This window comes from Phocoena sinus, chromosome 6 (assembly GCF_008692025.1).
Source record: "Phocoena sinus isolate mPhoSin1 chromosome 6, mPhoSin1.pri, whole genome shotgun sequence".
NCBI classification, from domain to species: Eukaryota; Metazoa; Chordata; class Mammalia; order Artiodactyla; family Phocoenidae; genus Phocoena; species Phocoena sinus.
In genome coordinates, this window is record NC_045768.1 from 36,486,826 (window position 1) to 36,504,761 (window position 17,936).

The 17,936-nt window shown below is 36.7% G+C and overlaps 1 protein-coding gene across 12 annotated transcripts in view; it reads left to right on the forward strand.

The window, feature by feature from the left end:
* RNF38 (ring finger protein 38) overlaps window positions 1-17,936 on the forward strand; it is a 123,903-nt gene that overhangs the window by 91,074 nt on the left and 14,893 nt on the right. For all 12 annotated transcript variants that reach the window (XM_032634725.1, XM_032634726.1, XM_032634724.1 and 9 more), the window contains 2 exons: window positions 1,550-1,763; window positions 16,661-16,828. In XM_032634725.1, the coding sequence (XP_032490616.1) occupies window positions 1,550-1,763; window positions 16,661-16,828 (382 nt within the window). The remainder of the gene's footprint in view (window positions 1-1,549; window positions 1,764-16,660; window positions 16,829-17,936) is intronic.

Below are 17,936 nucleotides of genomic sequence, written 5' to 3' on the forward strand. Positions count from 1 at the left end.
ATCAGACAAATCTGGGTATTCTGCAGAGTAAATATGTCTTCAGAGGTATCAAGGTCATGAAAGACTGAGGAACTGTCATGGATTGGAGAAGACTAAGGAAACATGACCACTATATGCAATAATGGGATCCTGCACTGGATTTTTAGACCGTGAGGGGATATTGGTAGAAAAACTGGGTAAAGTCTGAATATATTCTGTTGTTTAGTTAACAGTATGATACCAAGGTTTATTTCCTAATTTTGATAATTATTCTAATGGAAGATATTAACATGAAGGAAAGCTGGGTGAGGGGTACACAAAAATTATATTAAAATTATCTCAAAATAAAACATTAAAGTGAGTTCGAAGGTGGATGGCATCTGAAAATCAGTGAAGTACAGTATGTCAGTTTTGAAGCAGAAATGCAAAAAAGAGTTATGCTGAAAATAAAGATAGAGGAAGCAATAAATGGAGCAAGAACCTGGGGGTTAGTTTTAAGAGCACTGTAGAGGAGTTGATGTTGCAAAGGAGTGTCCCTTTTTCTTTTTAAGATTGGGCAGTTGAGAGTGAGAAGAAACAGATTTAGAGGTGCAGAGTGCAACAATTAAGGGAAAGGTGACCTGTCCTCAGTAAATGCTGCTGAGGTGGCTGTGTGCAGCTGTGTCTTGAAGGGGGCTGTTCGGCCTCTTTTGCCTAATGTGGAGTACGTTTTTAATGAGGCCTGCTGCTTTTTCGAATTGTTATGCATGCTGAGGCATTGTAAAAAGCAGTGGAGCTGAATTGTGGAATTGTAGGGAAGTGGAAGATGGAAGTCTACTCATGATAACTTGTTATTTGTGTTAAACTATGTCCATGACAAGTGCATGGGGAGTAAAAGTGGTTTCCTTCAGTAACCAGATTCTACCTAAAAATTCTGTATATTACTGGAACATTTATGCTGACGCTATTTTGCCATCATTTCCATTCTCAGCATTTACCCAATTACTCGATTATTTGCAATTGTCAACAAATTAAATGTTTTTTAGTTATTTTATGTATTTTCTACTCTCATTTTTAAAAATTGTCATTTTGGGCATATAGGAACTATGTCTTTTCTATGTGTCTTAGCCAGATAGACAAACATAAAATGCCCATTAGGCATATGTGGATTACGGTCAAGGTACATATGCAAATTAAAATTTGTTCTAAAATGTTTATAAAATAAAGGAGGCAAAATAATAGGTTAAACCATATGAAATTGCTGATATTTGACTATATTTGCCTATAAAAGGATCAATTTTATACAATTAAACCCCCTCCCCCAAAATGACAGTGATTGGCTATTGATTTCTAAATAATCTTAGAGCTGATTATCAATTTTGTTTACTTCTGTTATATTTTGAAAAACATATACATTCTGTTTAAATTTGTAAGTGTTCAGAGCTGATGATGAACCACAGCAATTCTTTAATACTCAAGCCTACCTTAGCATATACTACTAATGGATTACAACGAGAGACAATACAGAATCCTGATGGATCACAACAGTAAACATTATAACAACTTTTTTGACATTTTTGCTATATTACAGTCCTCCTGTCAGGCGCCAGAGAGGAAGAAGGGATCGTCTGTCTCGACATAATTCCATTAGTCAAGATGAAAATTATCACCATCTCCCTTATGCACAGCAGCAAGCAATAGAGGAACCTCGAGCCTTCCACCCTCCGAATGTATCTCCCCGTCTATTACACCCTGCTGCTCATCCACCCCAGCAGAATGCAGTAATGGTTGACATACATGATCAGGTATAGTAACAGAATGCCCAGGAAATACAGATGCTGAAAGTTGGTAGCAGTTTATTGAGGTTGGTTGTTTTTTATTGTAGATTTCTTTTAATTTTACCTAAAAGGAAACAGTTTTACCCAAAATGAAGCTATTTTAGGTAAGTTCATCATTCTTCATTGAGGATTAAAATTTAAATTCTACACAGCTTCCTTAGAAGAAGGTTGAACTTTAAAAAATTAGGATCAAGGTTGTGAAAGCTCAGAATGACTTCATTATAATAGTTGGTTTAAAATGACCAGTACAGGATTTACAGCAGATATCAGACAGCTGGTGGTTTGAGTCTATATTCCTGTTTCCCTCTCCCTTCCGGTTTCTTCTGGAGTAATTCAGTAGGCAAGACAGTTGGGTGCATCTTTGATTACAAGTTTCTCTAGGTCTCCATGGAGATGACAGGTACAGAGCTTCCTTTCCCTTTGTTCCTTCCAGGAACTGAGGGACTAGCTGAGAAGAGGGTTTGCCAGTCCTTAGAGCCTGAGACCAAAATTGTATGATTTTCTGAGGTCAAAAAAGACACAAATCTAGGGACTTCGCTTGTGGTCCAGTGGGTAAGACTCCATGCTCCCAATGCAGGGAGCCGGGTTCAATCCCTGGTCAGGGAACTAGATCCCACATGCATGCCGCAACTAAAAGATCCTGCATGCCAGAACTAAGACTCGGCGCAGCCAAAATAAATAAGTAAATAAATATTATTAAAAAAAAGACAAATCTAGGCATATTCTTATAAAGTTTCTGGATTTTAAGGATAAGGAAAAAAAATTTTCCAAGTTTATAGACAGCAGAAATTACAAAGGAAAGGAAATCAAATCAGACTAGCGTTTGATTTTTTTTTTTTTTTTTTTAATCTACTGCACTGGATGCTGGAAAACAATGAAAGTACCGTATACTGACAGTTGAAAGAAAATGTGATTTTGCTCAGACATCCTTCTTCCTTCAGCCATGTTCTTTCCCTTTATGTTCGTGAAACACTTAAAAAAAATTAATCACATAATAAGTTTTAAAAAGAAAAGTTGTTCCAGACCATATTTTTTGTGGTCATAATCTGATAAAACTAAATCATAAGTTTTAAAAAAAGATTTTTAAAAAATGACACTGAAATATTTGAGGCAAGGTTGTAAAGGAAAAATCTTCATACCATAGTCAGTGGGACAGGCCAAAGCTGTTCTCCAAGAAATTTTTATAAACCTTCATTATGAACACTAATTGCTTGAGTAATTAGGGTGAAATGTTACAGAATAAACCAAAAGGAATTGGGATGAATAACTTACCAGGCAAACAACTAAAATTAATGATTTGAAAATCTATTCTTTTAATAAGGGAAGTAGCACAAAGAAAACCCAATCCTAGTGCTTTGAAAAGTTGGTACGGATGGCACACCTCTTCTGGGCTTGGTTATAGAAAAAAGAACAAATGTAAAGAAGAGTAGGAATGATAAAAAGATACATCTCTATATGTAGGAAACATTCAAAGAATTTTTTCAGTTGTAAAAATTTTTTCATAAGGGATGTTGAAAGAATTAAGAGTTAATCCATTCTGAGCACTTAAACTAGTGCAAGTGGTAAGTGCTCAAGTATTGCTTCATTATTAACTATTATAATGAAATTTTATATATAACCCTGGGGGGGACAAAAGAAAACTTGAAGTTCCAAAAATTGACCCAATAATAACAGGAAAATTTGAATTACCACAGAAGTGTGAAAGCTAATCAGAGATTTACCAAGGCACGGTGACAAGATAGCTTCACAGCTGTTTTCTCTAACCTTTAGAGAGTGCTCAAATAATTCTAGGTGGCTTTTTTTTAATAAGTCAAACTCTCTATTTTGTGAAACCAGCATAGTTTTAATACCAAAAGCAAATAAAGATAGTAATCCCCCCAAACTCCCTAATGCATAGGCAGAATTTCTAAATAGATGTTTAGAAAGTACACTATAGCACCATATCAAAAGAGTAATAAACTGTGACCAAATAAGATCTATTCCAAGTAAGAGACGATAGCTTTGTATGAAAATCATATCGCATTAGCAAATAATAGAAGAAAAAGCATATGATTATAATCAAAAGATGTTGAAAAGTCAGTTAAAGTTTACTAAGAACTCTAACAAAATAGAGCAAGAAGGAAATTAATTATAATAAATAAAACTAATAGCAAGTATCCTAATCTGTGAGTGACAAATCAGCAACTAGAGAGATACTTGCTCTGTTCGTATTTATTCAGTGTTATGTTAGGAGTTCTACCAAATGCAGAATGATATTGTAATGGATATAAAACATTGAAAGAAATCATTGTATCTTTCTCCCTCTCATTATATAATTGTAGTAGAAGAAAACACAAGATATTCTATTTTGAAAGAATTTGATACAGTGCCTAAATGCAAATTACGTGTACAGAAAGCAATAACTTATGTCGATCAGCTGATGAATAGATGCAATACGGTGTATCTCTGCAGTGGAATATTACTCAAAAAGTAGTGAAGTACTAATTCATGCTACCACATGGATTAACCTTGAAAACATGCTTAGTAAAAGAAGCCAGTCACAAAAGGCTACAGATTCACAGTTTGTATGATTTCATTTATATGAAATGTATAAAATAGGCAAATCCATAGAAACAAAGTATGAATGAAGTGATTGCTTATCATTAGTAGAATAAATTAGGATACCTTCATACCATGGAATGAATCTGTTACAAAGAATTACTTAGAATTATGCCAGGAATGTGAGTGATATCTGCAAGATACGGTTGAGCAAGAAAAACAAAATTGAGGAAAGTGTTACGTTCAATTTTGTAAAACGTGGTGATTAAATATTTGTATACATAGGACTCTGAACATAGAGAAGAATACGGAGAAATATATACTAGGCGTGAGAGGGGTGAGTGCTAAAGTGAAGGGAAAGGGAAGGAGGGTAGAGATGGAACCAAAGAAAGAAAAGGAAAAGACTTAATTTCAGAAAAGATGGTATCTCGTTTATATAAAGTTACTTATTGGGTCTACATATTGAAAAATGAAACAATTGCATATGTAAACACCAGAACAACACAAGACATAGAAAACCTGAACAGACCAATAGCAATGGAAGAAATTAAAGGCATAATAAAAAACCTGTCTTTATAGATTACATCTGAATTCTGTCTAATCTCTATAAAGAACTGAAAGTTCCAATTTAAACTATTCCACATCATAGACAAAGATAGAAATTTTCAAAGTATATTTTGTGAAGCTTACATAACCTTAATAATAAAACCTCAGACAGTACAACAGATGAAAGCGTTCAACTAGTTTCCCTCTTGAATACAGATGCAGATGCTTTAAATAATAAACCATAGCTAGTGTTATACTAAAATAGTCTATTAGCGAAGTTGAAATAATGATTATTAGAGTTTATCCTGGCAATGCAGGATAAGTTCAACATTAGGAAAACTTTTTTTTAGTTTGTTTTTGTTTTGGGCTGCGTTGGTGCTGCGTTGGGTCTTCATTGCTGTGCGCGGGCTTTCTCTAGTTGCTGGCGAGCAGGGCTACTCTTTGTTGCCGTGCGTGGGCTTCTCCTTGCGGTGGCTTCTTTTGTTGTGGAGCACAGGCTCTAGAGTGGAGGCTCAGTAGTTGTGGCACACAGGCTTAGTTGCCCCATGGTAGGTGGGATCTTCTTGGACCGGTGCTCAAACCTGTGTCCCCTGCATTGGCAGACGGATTCTTAACCACTGTGCCACCAGGGAAGCCCAGGAAATGTTTTAAGGTAATAGAGTTCATCAACACTCTAAAGGGAGAATGTTTTGTTAATAGATGCAAAAATATAAAATTTAGCCATCATGTCCAATAAAAGGTCTTATAATAATGGAAGAGGGAGTTTTATTTTCTAGAGCTGGTAGGCAAGGTTATTGAGACCATCCCCATTGATTGAGGACAATGACTATACTAGATAAATTATTAATATCCTAAAAGCATCAGAAGAGCTTAAAGATCAGAGGAATTGCCAGGTCAAAATTTAAGGGATAGTAGGGATGATAGTTCTATCCTGAAGGCATGTTGTTCATTTATGCAAACTTGAACTTCAATTTTAAGTCCCATCATGAGGCACAAGAGAACAGGAATCAGAGACCACTGTTTAAGGAGTCCCTTCCAACATAGATGACCCTTCTTAGGTAAAATAGGCACCTTAAAAGGCTGTATCCTTAGAATAAGAGTGATCAGAAACAAATGTAATTTGCGGCCAAATTCGTATCAGACTGAAATTAGTGAAAGTACTTGGGATGGCAGAGGCCTAGAAAACATGCAGATTCTCTTTGGAGGAAGAAATCTTCAGGCTAGTTTTCAAAAAGTTCAAGGACAGTAAGCAGTAAACAAAGTTAACCAAGTATGTGAGGAAAAAAGGACTACAAATGAAAACCAACAGAAATAGATCTACAGTGAGTTCACATAATCTATTTCTTTCTTTTTTTTCTTGATCTTTATTGGAGTATAATTACTTCACAATACTGTGTTAGTTTCTGTTGCACAACAAAGCGTATCAGCCATATGCATACACATGTCCCCCTGTCCCCTCCCTCTTTAGCCTTCCTCCCATCCTCCCTATCCCACCCTTCTATGTCATCTCAAAGCACTGAGCCAGTCTCCCTGTGCTATGCTGCTGCTTCTCACCAGCCAACTATTATACATTCAGTAGTGTATATATGTCGATGCTACTCCCACTTTGCCCCAGCTTCACCTTCCAACCCCATGTCCTCAAGTCCATTTTCTGTGTCTACCTCTTTATTCCTGCCCTGCAACTACGTTCATTGGTACCTTTTTTTTTTTTTTTAAGATTCCATATATATGCGTTAGCATACAGTATTTGTTTTTCTCTTTCTGACTTACTTCACTCTGTATGACAGACTCTAGGTCCATCCACCTCACTACAAATAACTCAGTTTCGTTTCTTTTAATGGCTGAGTAATATTCCATTGTATATATGTGCCACATCTTCATTATCCATTCATCTGTCAGTGGACATTTAGGTTGCTTCCATGTCCTGACTATTGTAAATAGTGCTGCAATGAACATTGTGGTACATGTCTCTTTCTGAATTATGATTTTCTCAGGGTATATGCCCAGTAGTGGGATTGCTGGGTCATATGGTAGTTCTATTTTTAGTTTTTTTGTTTGTTTGTTTTGTTTTTTGCGGCACGCAGGCCCTCTCAACCGTTGTGGCCTCTCCCGTTGCAGAGCACAGGCTCCAGACTTGCAGGCTCAGTGGCCATGGCTTACAGGCCTAGCCGCTCCACGGCATGTGGGATCTTCCTGGACCGGGGCACAAACCCGCGTCCCCTGCATCGGCAGGCAGACTCTCAACCACTGCGCCACCAGGGAAGCCCCCTATTTTTAGTTTTTTAAGGAACCTCCATACTGTTCTCCATAGTGGCTGTATCAGTTTACATTCCTACCAACAGTGCAAGAGGGTTCCCTTTTCACCACACCCTCTCTGGCATTTACTGTTTGTAGATTTTTTTGATGATGGCCGTTCTGAGCGTCATGAGGTGATACCTCATTATAGTTTTGATTTTGCATTTCTCTAATATTAATTAGTGATGTTGAGCATCTTTTTCATGTACTTCTTGGCCATGTGTATGTCTTCCTTGGTGAAATATCTGTTTAGGTCTTCCACTCATTTTTTAACTGGAATGTTTGTTTTTTTGATATTGAGCTCCATGAGCTGTTTGTATATTTTGGAAGTTAATCCTTGGTTGTTTCATTTGCAAATATTTTCTGCCATTCTGAGGGTTGTCTTTTTGTCTTGTTTATGGTTTCCTTTGCTGTGCAAAAGCTTTTAAGTTTAATTAAGTCCAATTTGTTTATTTTTGTTTTTATTTCTGTTACTTTAGGAGGTGGGTCAGAAAAGATCTTGCTGTGGTTTATGTCAAAGAGTGTTTTTCCTATGTTTTCCTCTAAGAGTTTTATAGTGTCTGGTCTTACATTTAGGTCTTTAATCCACTTTGAGTTTATTTTTGTGTATGGTGTTAGGGAGTGTTCTAATTTCATTCTTGTACATGTAGCTGCCCCAGTTTTTCCCAGCACCACTTATTGAAGAGGCTGTCTTTTCTCCATTGTATGTTCTTGCCTTCCCTTTGTTGTAAATTAGGTGCCCATATGTGCATGGGTTTATCTCTGGCATTCTATCTTGTACCATTGATCTGTATTTCTGTTTTTATGCCGGTACCATACTGTCTTGAATACTGTAGCTTTGTGGTATAGTTTGAAGTCAGGGAGCCTGATTCCTCCAACTCCGTTTTTCTTTCTCAAGATTACTTTGGCTGTTCGCGGTCTTTTGCGTTTCCATACAAATTTGTAAAGTATTTTGTTCTAATTCTGTGAAGGATGCCATTCGTAGTTTGATAGGGATTGCATTGAATCTGTAGATTGCTGTATTGTGATCTGTAGATAACAATATTGATTCTTCCAATCCAAGAACATGGTATATTTCTCCATCTGTTTATGTCATTTTGATTTCTTTCATCAGTGTTACATAGTTTGCTGAGTACAAGTCTTTCGCTTTCCTTAGGCAGGTTTATTCCTAGGTATTTTATTCTTTCTGTTGCGGTGGTAAATGGGAGTGTTTCCTTAATTTCTCTTTCTGATTTTTCGTTGTTGGTGTATAGGAATGCCAGAGATTTCTGTGCATTAATTTTGTATCCTGCAACCTTACCGAATCCATTGATTAGTTCTAGTAGTTTTCTGGTGGCATCTTAGGATTTTCTATGTATAGTATCATGTCATCTGCAAGCGGTGACGGTTTTACTGCTTCTTTTCCAATTTTGTATTCCTTTTATTTCTTTTTCTTCTCTGATTGCCGTGGCTAGGACTTCCAAGACTGTGTTGATAATAGTGGCAAGAGTGGACATCCTTGTCTTGTTCCTGATCTTAGTGGAATGCTTTCAGTTTTTCACCATTGAGTATGATGTTTGCTGTGGGTTTGTCATATTTGGCCTTTATTATGTTGAGGTAGGGTTCCCTCTATGCCTATTTTGTGGAGAGTTTTTTTATCATAAATCGTGTTGAATTTTGTCAGAAGCTTTTTCTGCATCTGAGATCATATGGTTTTTATTCCTTAATTTGTTAATGTGGTGTATCACATTGATTGATTTGCGTATATTGAAGAATCCTTGCATCCCTGGGATAAATGCCACTTGATCATGGTGATCCTTTTAATGTGCTGTTGGATTCTGTTTGCTAGTATTTTGTTCAGGATTTTTGTATCTATGTTCATCAGTGATATTGGTCTATAATTTTCTTTTTTTTGTGTTATCTTTTTCTGGTTTTGGTAGCAGAGTGATGGTGGCGTCGTAGAATGAATTTGGGAGTGTTTCTCCCTCTGCAGTTTTTTGGAAGAGTTTGAGAAGGATCGGTATTAGCTCTTCTTTACATGTTTGATAGAATTCGCCTGTGAAGCCATCTAGTCCCTGGACTTTTGTTTGTTGGAAGAGTTTAATTATGTTCAATTTAATTACTTATGTTAGGTCTGTTTATATTTTCTAATTCTTCCTGGTTCAGTCTTGTAAAATTGTACCTTTCCAAGAATTTGCCCATTTCTTCATGGTTGTCCATTTTATTGGCATATAGTTGTTTGTAGTAGTCTTTTATAAAACTTTGTATTTCTGCAGTGTCAGTTGTGATTTCTCTTTTTTCATTTCAATTTTATTGATTTGTGTCCTCTCCCTTTTTCCTTGATGAGTCTGGCTAAGGGTTTATTGATTATGTTTATCTTCTCAAAGAGCCAGGTTTTAGTTTTATTGATCTTTGCTGTTGTTTTCTTTGTTTATATTTCATTTATTCTGCTCTGATCTTTATGATTTCTTTCCTTCTACTGACTTTGGGTTTTCTTTGTTCTTTTTTCTCTAGTTGTTTTAAGTATAGGGTTAGATTGTTTATTTGAGATTTTTCCTTGTTTCTTGAGGCGAGATTGAATTGCTATAAACTTCCCTCTTAGAACTACTTTTGCTGCGTCCATAGGGTTAGGGTCGTCGTGTTTTTGTTGTCATTTGTTTCTATGTATTTTTTAATTTCTTCTTTGATTTCTTCAGTGATCTCTTGGTTATCAACTAGCGCAGTGTTTAGCCTCCATGTATTTGTGTTTTTTACAGGTTTTTCCCTGTAATTGATTACCAATCTCATAGCGTTGTTGTCAGAAAGATGCTTGCATGATTTCAATTTTCTTAAATTTCCGAGGCTTGATTTGTGACCCAAGATGTGATCTGTCCTGGAGATGTTCCATGTCCACTTGAGAAGAAAGTGTATTCTGCCACTTGTGGGTGTAGTGTTCTATAATATCCATTAGATCTGTCTGATCTATTGTGTCATTTAAAGCTTGTGTTTCCTTCTTTATTTTGTTTGGATGATCTGTCCATTGGTGTAAGTGGGGTGTTAAAGTCCCCTACTATGATTGTGTTACTGTCTATTCTCTCCTTTCGTGGTTGTTAGCATTTGCCTTATGTATTGAAGTGCTCCTATGTTGGGTGTATAAACGTTTATAATTGTTATATCTTATTCTTAGATTGATCCTTTGATCATTATGTAGTGTCCCTCCTTAGCCCTGTAACAGTCTTTATTTTAAAGTCTATTTTATCTGATACAAGTATTGCTACTTCAGCTTCCTTTTGATTTCCATTTGCATGGGATATCTTTTTCCATCCCTTCACTTTCAGTCTGTATTTGTCCCTAGGTCTGAAGTGGGTCTCTTGTAGACAGCATATATATGGGTCTTGTTTTTGTATCCATTCAGCCAGTCTGTGTCTTTTGGTTGGGGCATCTAATCTGTTTACATTCAGGTTTATTGTTGATATGTATGTTCCTATTACCATTCTCTTAATTGTTTTGGGTTTGTTTTTGTGTGTCTTTTTCTTCTCTTGTGTTTCCCACTTAGAGAAATTTCTTTAGCATTTGTTGTAAAGCTGGTTTGATGGTGCTGAATTCTCTTAGCTTTTGTTTGTCTGAAAAGCTTTTGACTTCTCTGTAGAATCTGAATGAGATCCTTGCCTTGGTAGTAGGTTTTTCTCTTTCATTGCTTTAAGTATATTCTGCCACTCCCTTCTGGCCTTCAGAATTTCCGCTGAAAAATCAGCTGATAACCTTATAGGGATTCCTTTGTATGTTATTTTTTTGTTTTTCCCTTGCTGCTTTTAATATTTTTTCTTTTGAATTTAATTTTTGTTAGTTTGGTTAATATGTGTCTTGGTGTGTTTTTCCTAGGGTTTATCCTGTATGGGACTCTGTGCTTCCTGGACTTGGGTGATTATTTCCTTTCCCATGTTAGGGAAGTTTTCCACCTATAATCTCTTCAAATATTTTCTCAGACCCTTTCTTTTTCTCTTCTTCTTCTGGGACCCCCTATAATTCGAATGTTGGTGCATTTAATATTGTCCCAGAGGTCTGTGAGATTGTCTTCAATTCTTTTCATTCTTATTTATTCTGCTCTCAGCAGTTATTTCCACCATTTTGTCTTCCAGCTCACTTATTCATTCTTCTGCCTCAGTTATTCTGTTATTGATTCCTTCTAGTTTATTTTTCATTTCATTTATTGTGTTGTTCATCTCTGTTTGTCTGTTCTTTAGTTCTTCTAGATCTTTGTTAAATATTCTTGTAATTTTCTCAATCGTGCCTGCATTCTGGATCTTCTTTACTGTCATTACTCTGAATTCTTTTTCAGGTAGATTGACTTTTTCCTCTTCATTTATTTGGTCTTACAGGTTTTTACCTTGCTCCTTCATCTGTGACATATTTTTTTGCATCCTCTCTCTCTCTTTCTTTTTTTTTTTTTTTTTTAATGAGTGCGATTGTGATCCTGTCTTAATGGTTGTTTGGCCTGAGGCTTCGAACACTGGGGTTTGTAGGCTGTTGGGTAGAGCTGGATCTTGGTGCTGAGATGGGGACCTCTGTGAGACCTCACTCTGGTGAATATTCCCTAGGGTCTGAGGTTCTCTGTTAGTCCAGTGGTTCGGCCTCAGGGCTCCCACCACAGGAGCTTCAGCCCGACCCCAGGCTTGTGAACCAAGATCCCACAAGCTGCCTGGGGCACGGTTGGGGCGGTGGGAACCACAACAATAACAACAGTAAAAACATAAAATTAGACTAGGAAACTAACAGATGTTAGGAAGAATATAAAAATAAAAAATATAGGTGAAACAACAACTGGAAGGTACATCAGTACCACAGTAGTAAAAAGGGAGGGGGGGAGGGCTTCCCCTGGTGGCGCAGTGGTTTGAGAGTCCGCCTGCCGATGCAGGGGACACGGGTTCGTGCCCCGGTCTGGGAAGATCCCACATGCCACGGAGCGGCTGGGCCCGTGAGCCATGGCCGCTGAGCCTGCGCGTCCGGAAGCCTGTGCTCCGCAGCGGGAGAGGCCACAGCAGTGAGAGGCCTGCGTACCGCAAAAAAAAAAAAAAAGGAGGGGGGGAAAGGAAAAAAAGGGTGGGGGGAGGCCTTGGCTGTGGAGGGCAGGGCCTAAGCAAGGGTGAGGTTTGGGTGGTGGGTGGGGCCAATGCTCAGGACCCACAGGGCTGGAAAAGACTGTGGGGGGTGGGGCTTAGGCTCAAGGAACAGAAAGAACCCAGGTATGCCCCCCACCCCTGGTCTCAGAGGGCAGGGGACCTCACCTGGGAGCCCAGAAGGCTTCCTGGGCTCAAGTGGGTGGGGCAAACTCCCTCCCACCTCTCCTGCTCCTCTGGTCTGGGTGGGCCCCTCCCACCTGCCTCTCCTGATCTCCCTGGCCTCAGGGGCACTGATCCTGTCTGGCCTGCACTTCTCCTCCCCACTCAGTCCCCCTACATCCTACTAGTTCACTTTGGGGTTCCTCCCATCTCCTTGCCATCAGAGTCCCCCACCAGCAGCTAGCAGGTGCCCTAGTTGTGGGGAGATGCTAGCTCCGCGTATTCCCACACAGCCTTCTTCTACGTTTGTTCCACATAACTATTTCAAACAGCATAATTAATGGTAAAACTTTGAGTGCTTGAGTGAGTGTTGTCTTTTAGAAATAAGTACTGAAATATTTATGAAGTGAGAGGTTCCTGGGATTTGCTTCAGCAAAGTACAGGAAAGGGAGAAGTTGATGGGAGTGGATTGGATATATGGTTTTGTGGTTTTGGAGGCATGTGCTAGATATGGGGGTTCAGTATACTGGTATTGAACATGTTTGAAATTCCCCGTAATAAATACGCAAATAAGAAAGTAAAATTGAAAAATCAAAATAATACAAAGGAAGTTAAGAATCTTTAAAAGATGTTCAAGCCCTCTATGTAGAAGATTGTAAAACTGTCTAAATACTAAAAGATTTGGCTTGAAAGATCCAAATTTGTAAAAACTGCTTTCAAAACGGACATACAGGGTGAGTAGAATTAGTGTACTCCCAAGTAAATTTCCAGTAAGTTTTTTGATGTTACTTGAGAAGCTGATTCTGCAATTTCTATGACATTTTAAAGGACCTGGGATTATCCAGAGCAGGGAAAAGCAGAGTATTGCTGGCTGTTTTTGTAGAGTTTTATTGGAATACAACTATGCTTATTTATTTATCTGTCATTTGTGGCTGCTTTGTGCAGGGATCAGGATGGCCCACAAGCTTAAAGTATTTACTTTTCTGGCCCTTTATGAAATAGTTGGCCAACTAACGCTCTGGTCTAGAATCTCTAAGGTCCCTTGGTCCTCAAAGTATGTCTTGGATCAGCTGATCAGCAGCAGCAGCGTCACCTAGACATTTGTTAAAAATGCAGATTCTCAGACTATACAATAGACTTACTAGGTAAGGGATCCAGCAATCTGTTTTACACCCAGGTGATTCTAATGCCACACTACAATTAAGAGAACCTCTGGTGTATAATTCTGAAGTAGAACAAGGTGGGTAGAGTAGCTCTTCCAGTTATTAGGACTAATTATAAAGCTATATGAAGGTATTTTTGCCAGAATAATTAAATATGCTAGTGAAATAGAATATAAGCTCAGAGGTATACTAACAGATTTAAGAATACTTTATATGTGATATATAACTGCAGATGAGTTGGGAGAAGACAGAATTTTTAATAAATGATGCTGAGACAATTAGATATCCAAATGAAAACATGAAACTGGATCCTTTATCTCATACCATCTACAAATGTCAGTTCCAGGTAGATTAAAGATGTAAATGTTAATGGCAATATAAGCTTTTAAGAAAGTAAAATGGGAATGGCTTCATGACCTTAAGTAGGGAAGGCTTTCTTCAAGACATAGGAAAAGCACTAACTATACAGAGAACTGTTGATAAATTAAAGAACTTGTGTTCATTGTGAGAAATAGACTTAGACATATATTTTGGTCACTTAATTTTTGGCAAAAATGCCAAAGGAATTCCAGGAGAAAAAGGAAGGTCTTTTTCAGTAATGGTGTGAAAACAACTGGATATCTATGTGGATAAATTTGAACCTTGGCTCCTACTTCATATAGTACACAAAAATAAAGTTGGTTTCTAGATTTAAATGTGAAAGATAAAGAAAATAAAATAAAAGAGATGTCTTCATAAGGTAGGCAAAGATTTCTTAAACAGGATATATAAAGTACTAGCTGCTTGGTAAAACACCAACATACTGGATTTCATTAAAATAAAAAGTTTCTGCTCATCCAAAAGCCAGTATTTTAAAAGTGAAAAGCAAGCCACTGTCTGGAAGAAAATATTCACAATACTATTTCTGAGAAAGGATTAGAATCCAGAACATTAAAGATTTGTATACATATCCATTAAATCAGATCTAAGATAGGTGCCTGTGAGCATCATTTTTGAAGTTCTTCATTAGTAACGCCAGAAAGACAAGAGTAAATAATTGTGTTGAGTCTTAGCAAATATAGTTGTATACATAGAAAAGGAGATTGTAATTTTTAAAAGTACTAGAATTAAAAAATTGGATAACATTGTTAGATTCGAGAAACATAAAATTAGTAACTTTTCTCATTACTAGCACTTAACCAATTTGACGTGGGGACTTCCCTGGCGATCCAGTGGTTAAGACTCTGAGCTTCCACTGCAAGGGGCAAGTGTTTGATCCCTGGTTGGGGGACTAAGATCCCACATGCCATGTGGTATGGCCAAAAAAGAAAAAGAAAGAAGAAAAAAGGCAGTTTGACATGGAAATAGAGAAAAATAATCTATCAGCAATATAACAAAGTCTACAAACTTACAAAAGAATTTTGAGGAAATTTAATAAGAATAATATAATCTTTATGAAGAAAACTAATTTCTTGAAGGTACAGTACTGTAGTAGTGAACATGTAATGACATGTATTCCAATGAAAAGCTGTAATATAAAATTATGTCCTTTGTAAAATAACATTTAATACAATTAATATAAATTAGGATTCCAGTGGGTTTTGAAACTGGATAAAATTACTTAAGGTTATTTACATAAGAATAAATGTGTGAAAATGGCCCAAAAATAAAATGAAAAGAAAGTATGGTAATGAGAAGAATTTGTCTTACTAGCTACTAACTTTTCTAGTAAGATACTAGAAGTGACACAGCACAAATTTGGCAGGAAATAGATCCAGGTATGTTTGGGAAGTTATTGATGAAAAAAGATGTATTTCAGTTTAGAGGAAAAGAGAGGGTTTATTTACCATTAAATAAAGAGTTTAACAGAAGATAAAACATGGACTGGGAAAATATTTTTGTTACACGTATCTCTAATTAGAAAGCCAAACTATAATGTTAATGGACAACCTTGTAGAAAGTGGGCAGTGAGCAAAGGATATAGATTATTCACATAAATATGTAATGGTTAATAAACATATTAAAAGATGTTGAATCTTTCTAATCGGAGAAATGCAAATTTAAAGCAAGCCGGTTGTGATATTGTTTTTTTTTCACCCCCCCCCCCTGCCGTTCTTCTAGTAGGTGAGCATGCTTGTAATGCGAATACATCTACCTGGAATGGAGGTGCTAGGAGTCCTATTGTTACTGTTGGGATTGTGACTTAATCCGTCCAGACTTTTGCTAAAGTTTAAAATACATTCACCCCTTTACCCAGTCACCCCTATGAAATAAATGAAACTAATATGTAAGGATATAAGTTCAGTGACATTTTTTATGGTTGTATTTGAATTGGTAGAAAGAGTGAATACAACTTGAATGTCCACTAGTATATAAATGATAGGACTGTGTTAAAGTGATGAGTGTACTTGAAATATCTTGTTAGTGTCAAAAAGAATGAATTGCTTTTAATTTCCTTGAAGAGATATCTACAATATTAATTGAAAAAAGTAAGTTGCAGGGTAATATCTCATTTCTGTTAAAAACAAAGCCAAACATGACAATAGTTCATGGATAATCATACTAGCATATGTTTATATACTCATGGAGAATGATGTGGGAGAACACATTATTAATATTGATTTCTTCCAGATAGGTAGGGTGGGAATAAAACTGGCCAGGAGAGAAGGAAATTATTTAACTTTTTAAAAATGCTATCAGTACTTTACATTGTTTCACTAGTTGCAGTTAAACAAAGTTTTTTTTTTCTGTTGAATGTCACCAGGTCATTAGAAGATATGTTTCATTTTTCCAAATGTCCTCTTTAGAAAAATTTTCTGCTCTTAAGAGCAGGCTAGAAGAGTTAATATAGCAATTCATTATTCTCCTGGACTTTTTAAGTCTTTTTGAGGGAAGACTTTAGACCCAGGTCACTGGGTAATATAGTACTCTTGAAACAGTCACCTTTCTTTTCTTTTGATAAGAATATTTTGGTTGAAACTAGTACATTGTGAAAATATGTGCAGCGAAGAGGAGAATCAGTAAATGCCCAGATCTTAATTTTTAATAGTTGATGTTTTATCCAAACAGTTAAAAGTTCTAATGTTCTGTTTTTCTTTCCTAATAGCTCCATCAGGGCACCGTTCCTGTTTCTTACACAGTAACAACAGTGGCACCACATGGGATTCCCCTCTGCACAGGCCAGCACATCCCTGCTTGCAGTACACAACAGGTCCCAGGATGCTCTGTGGTTTTCAGTGGACAGCACCTCCCTGTCTGTAGTGTGCCTCCTCCAGTAAGTCTGTGCAGTCCTTCTTTAGAGTGGCTAAATGTGTTATATAAGCAAAACCTGAGAGACTTGTACCTTTTCAGTTTCGAGTAAAAAAGGCAATTTTATTGCAACAAATTTCAATAGCACCTGTACAGTAACAGTTTAATAAAATTAGCTTTAAAACTTGATACGTTTTTACATTAAATTACACATATTTTAATAGCCTTTGAAGGTCAAAGCATGTTCCTCACATATCAGCACTTTATAATTAAACCTTGATAAAGACTGGGCTTGGGGTTTTAACATAGGATATTGGACTGGTTAGTAATAAAGTCTCAGAGACTTTAGTGATCAACATTAATAGTCTCAGCACCTACTGGGTTTTAACAGGCACTTTGAATACTTGGTCTTACTTATTCCTCACTATAGGAAGCCTGATGAAACTGAAAATGACTTGCTTAATATCATAGAGAAAAAATTAGCTTGAGAAAACAGGGGTTCACGCTCACTTCTTTCTGCCTCTTACAAGCTATGCTTTATCCTTTACCAGCCCCCAGTCTAGCCTCCTTATTTCAAAAATGAGGTTGCTGAAAACCAGAGGATTTAAATGACTTGTCGAAGGTCAATAATGTCTTCAAAGTAAATCACTTTGCTAAATCTTAATATAATCCTAATATCCGTGTTTGAATTTGAGATTAAAACAAACACATACATACAAATACCAACACCAATTTAACAGATTAATTTACCCATGCTTGGTTTCTCAGTAATAGATTATAGAACCAGTGTTCTAAATTAGCAGACCAAAATATTGAGAGACCATAAAGCATTTAGTTGTGAGTTGGGCTCTTAGAAATAAAATCTACAAGATTGAAAAGGAGAGCTTCTTGGAAAGTAGTAATATCTGCTATATTTTAAACCAAGTGGAAAGAGATTCCTCTCCTATGCAGCACTTTCCCTCCATTTCATAGGTGTTACAAAAGCTTAAGTAAAAGGTACGTGTTTTGACTGGTTTATAAGAACTATATAAGATCCAGAATAATTACTAGTTACCATTATTTTACTAACAGATGCAAAATACACTAGTATTTCATTGTTAATATAGGTTATTAAAACATTTTGGTATGATTTT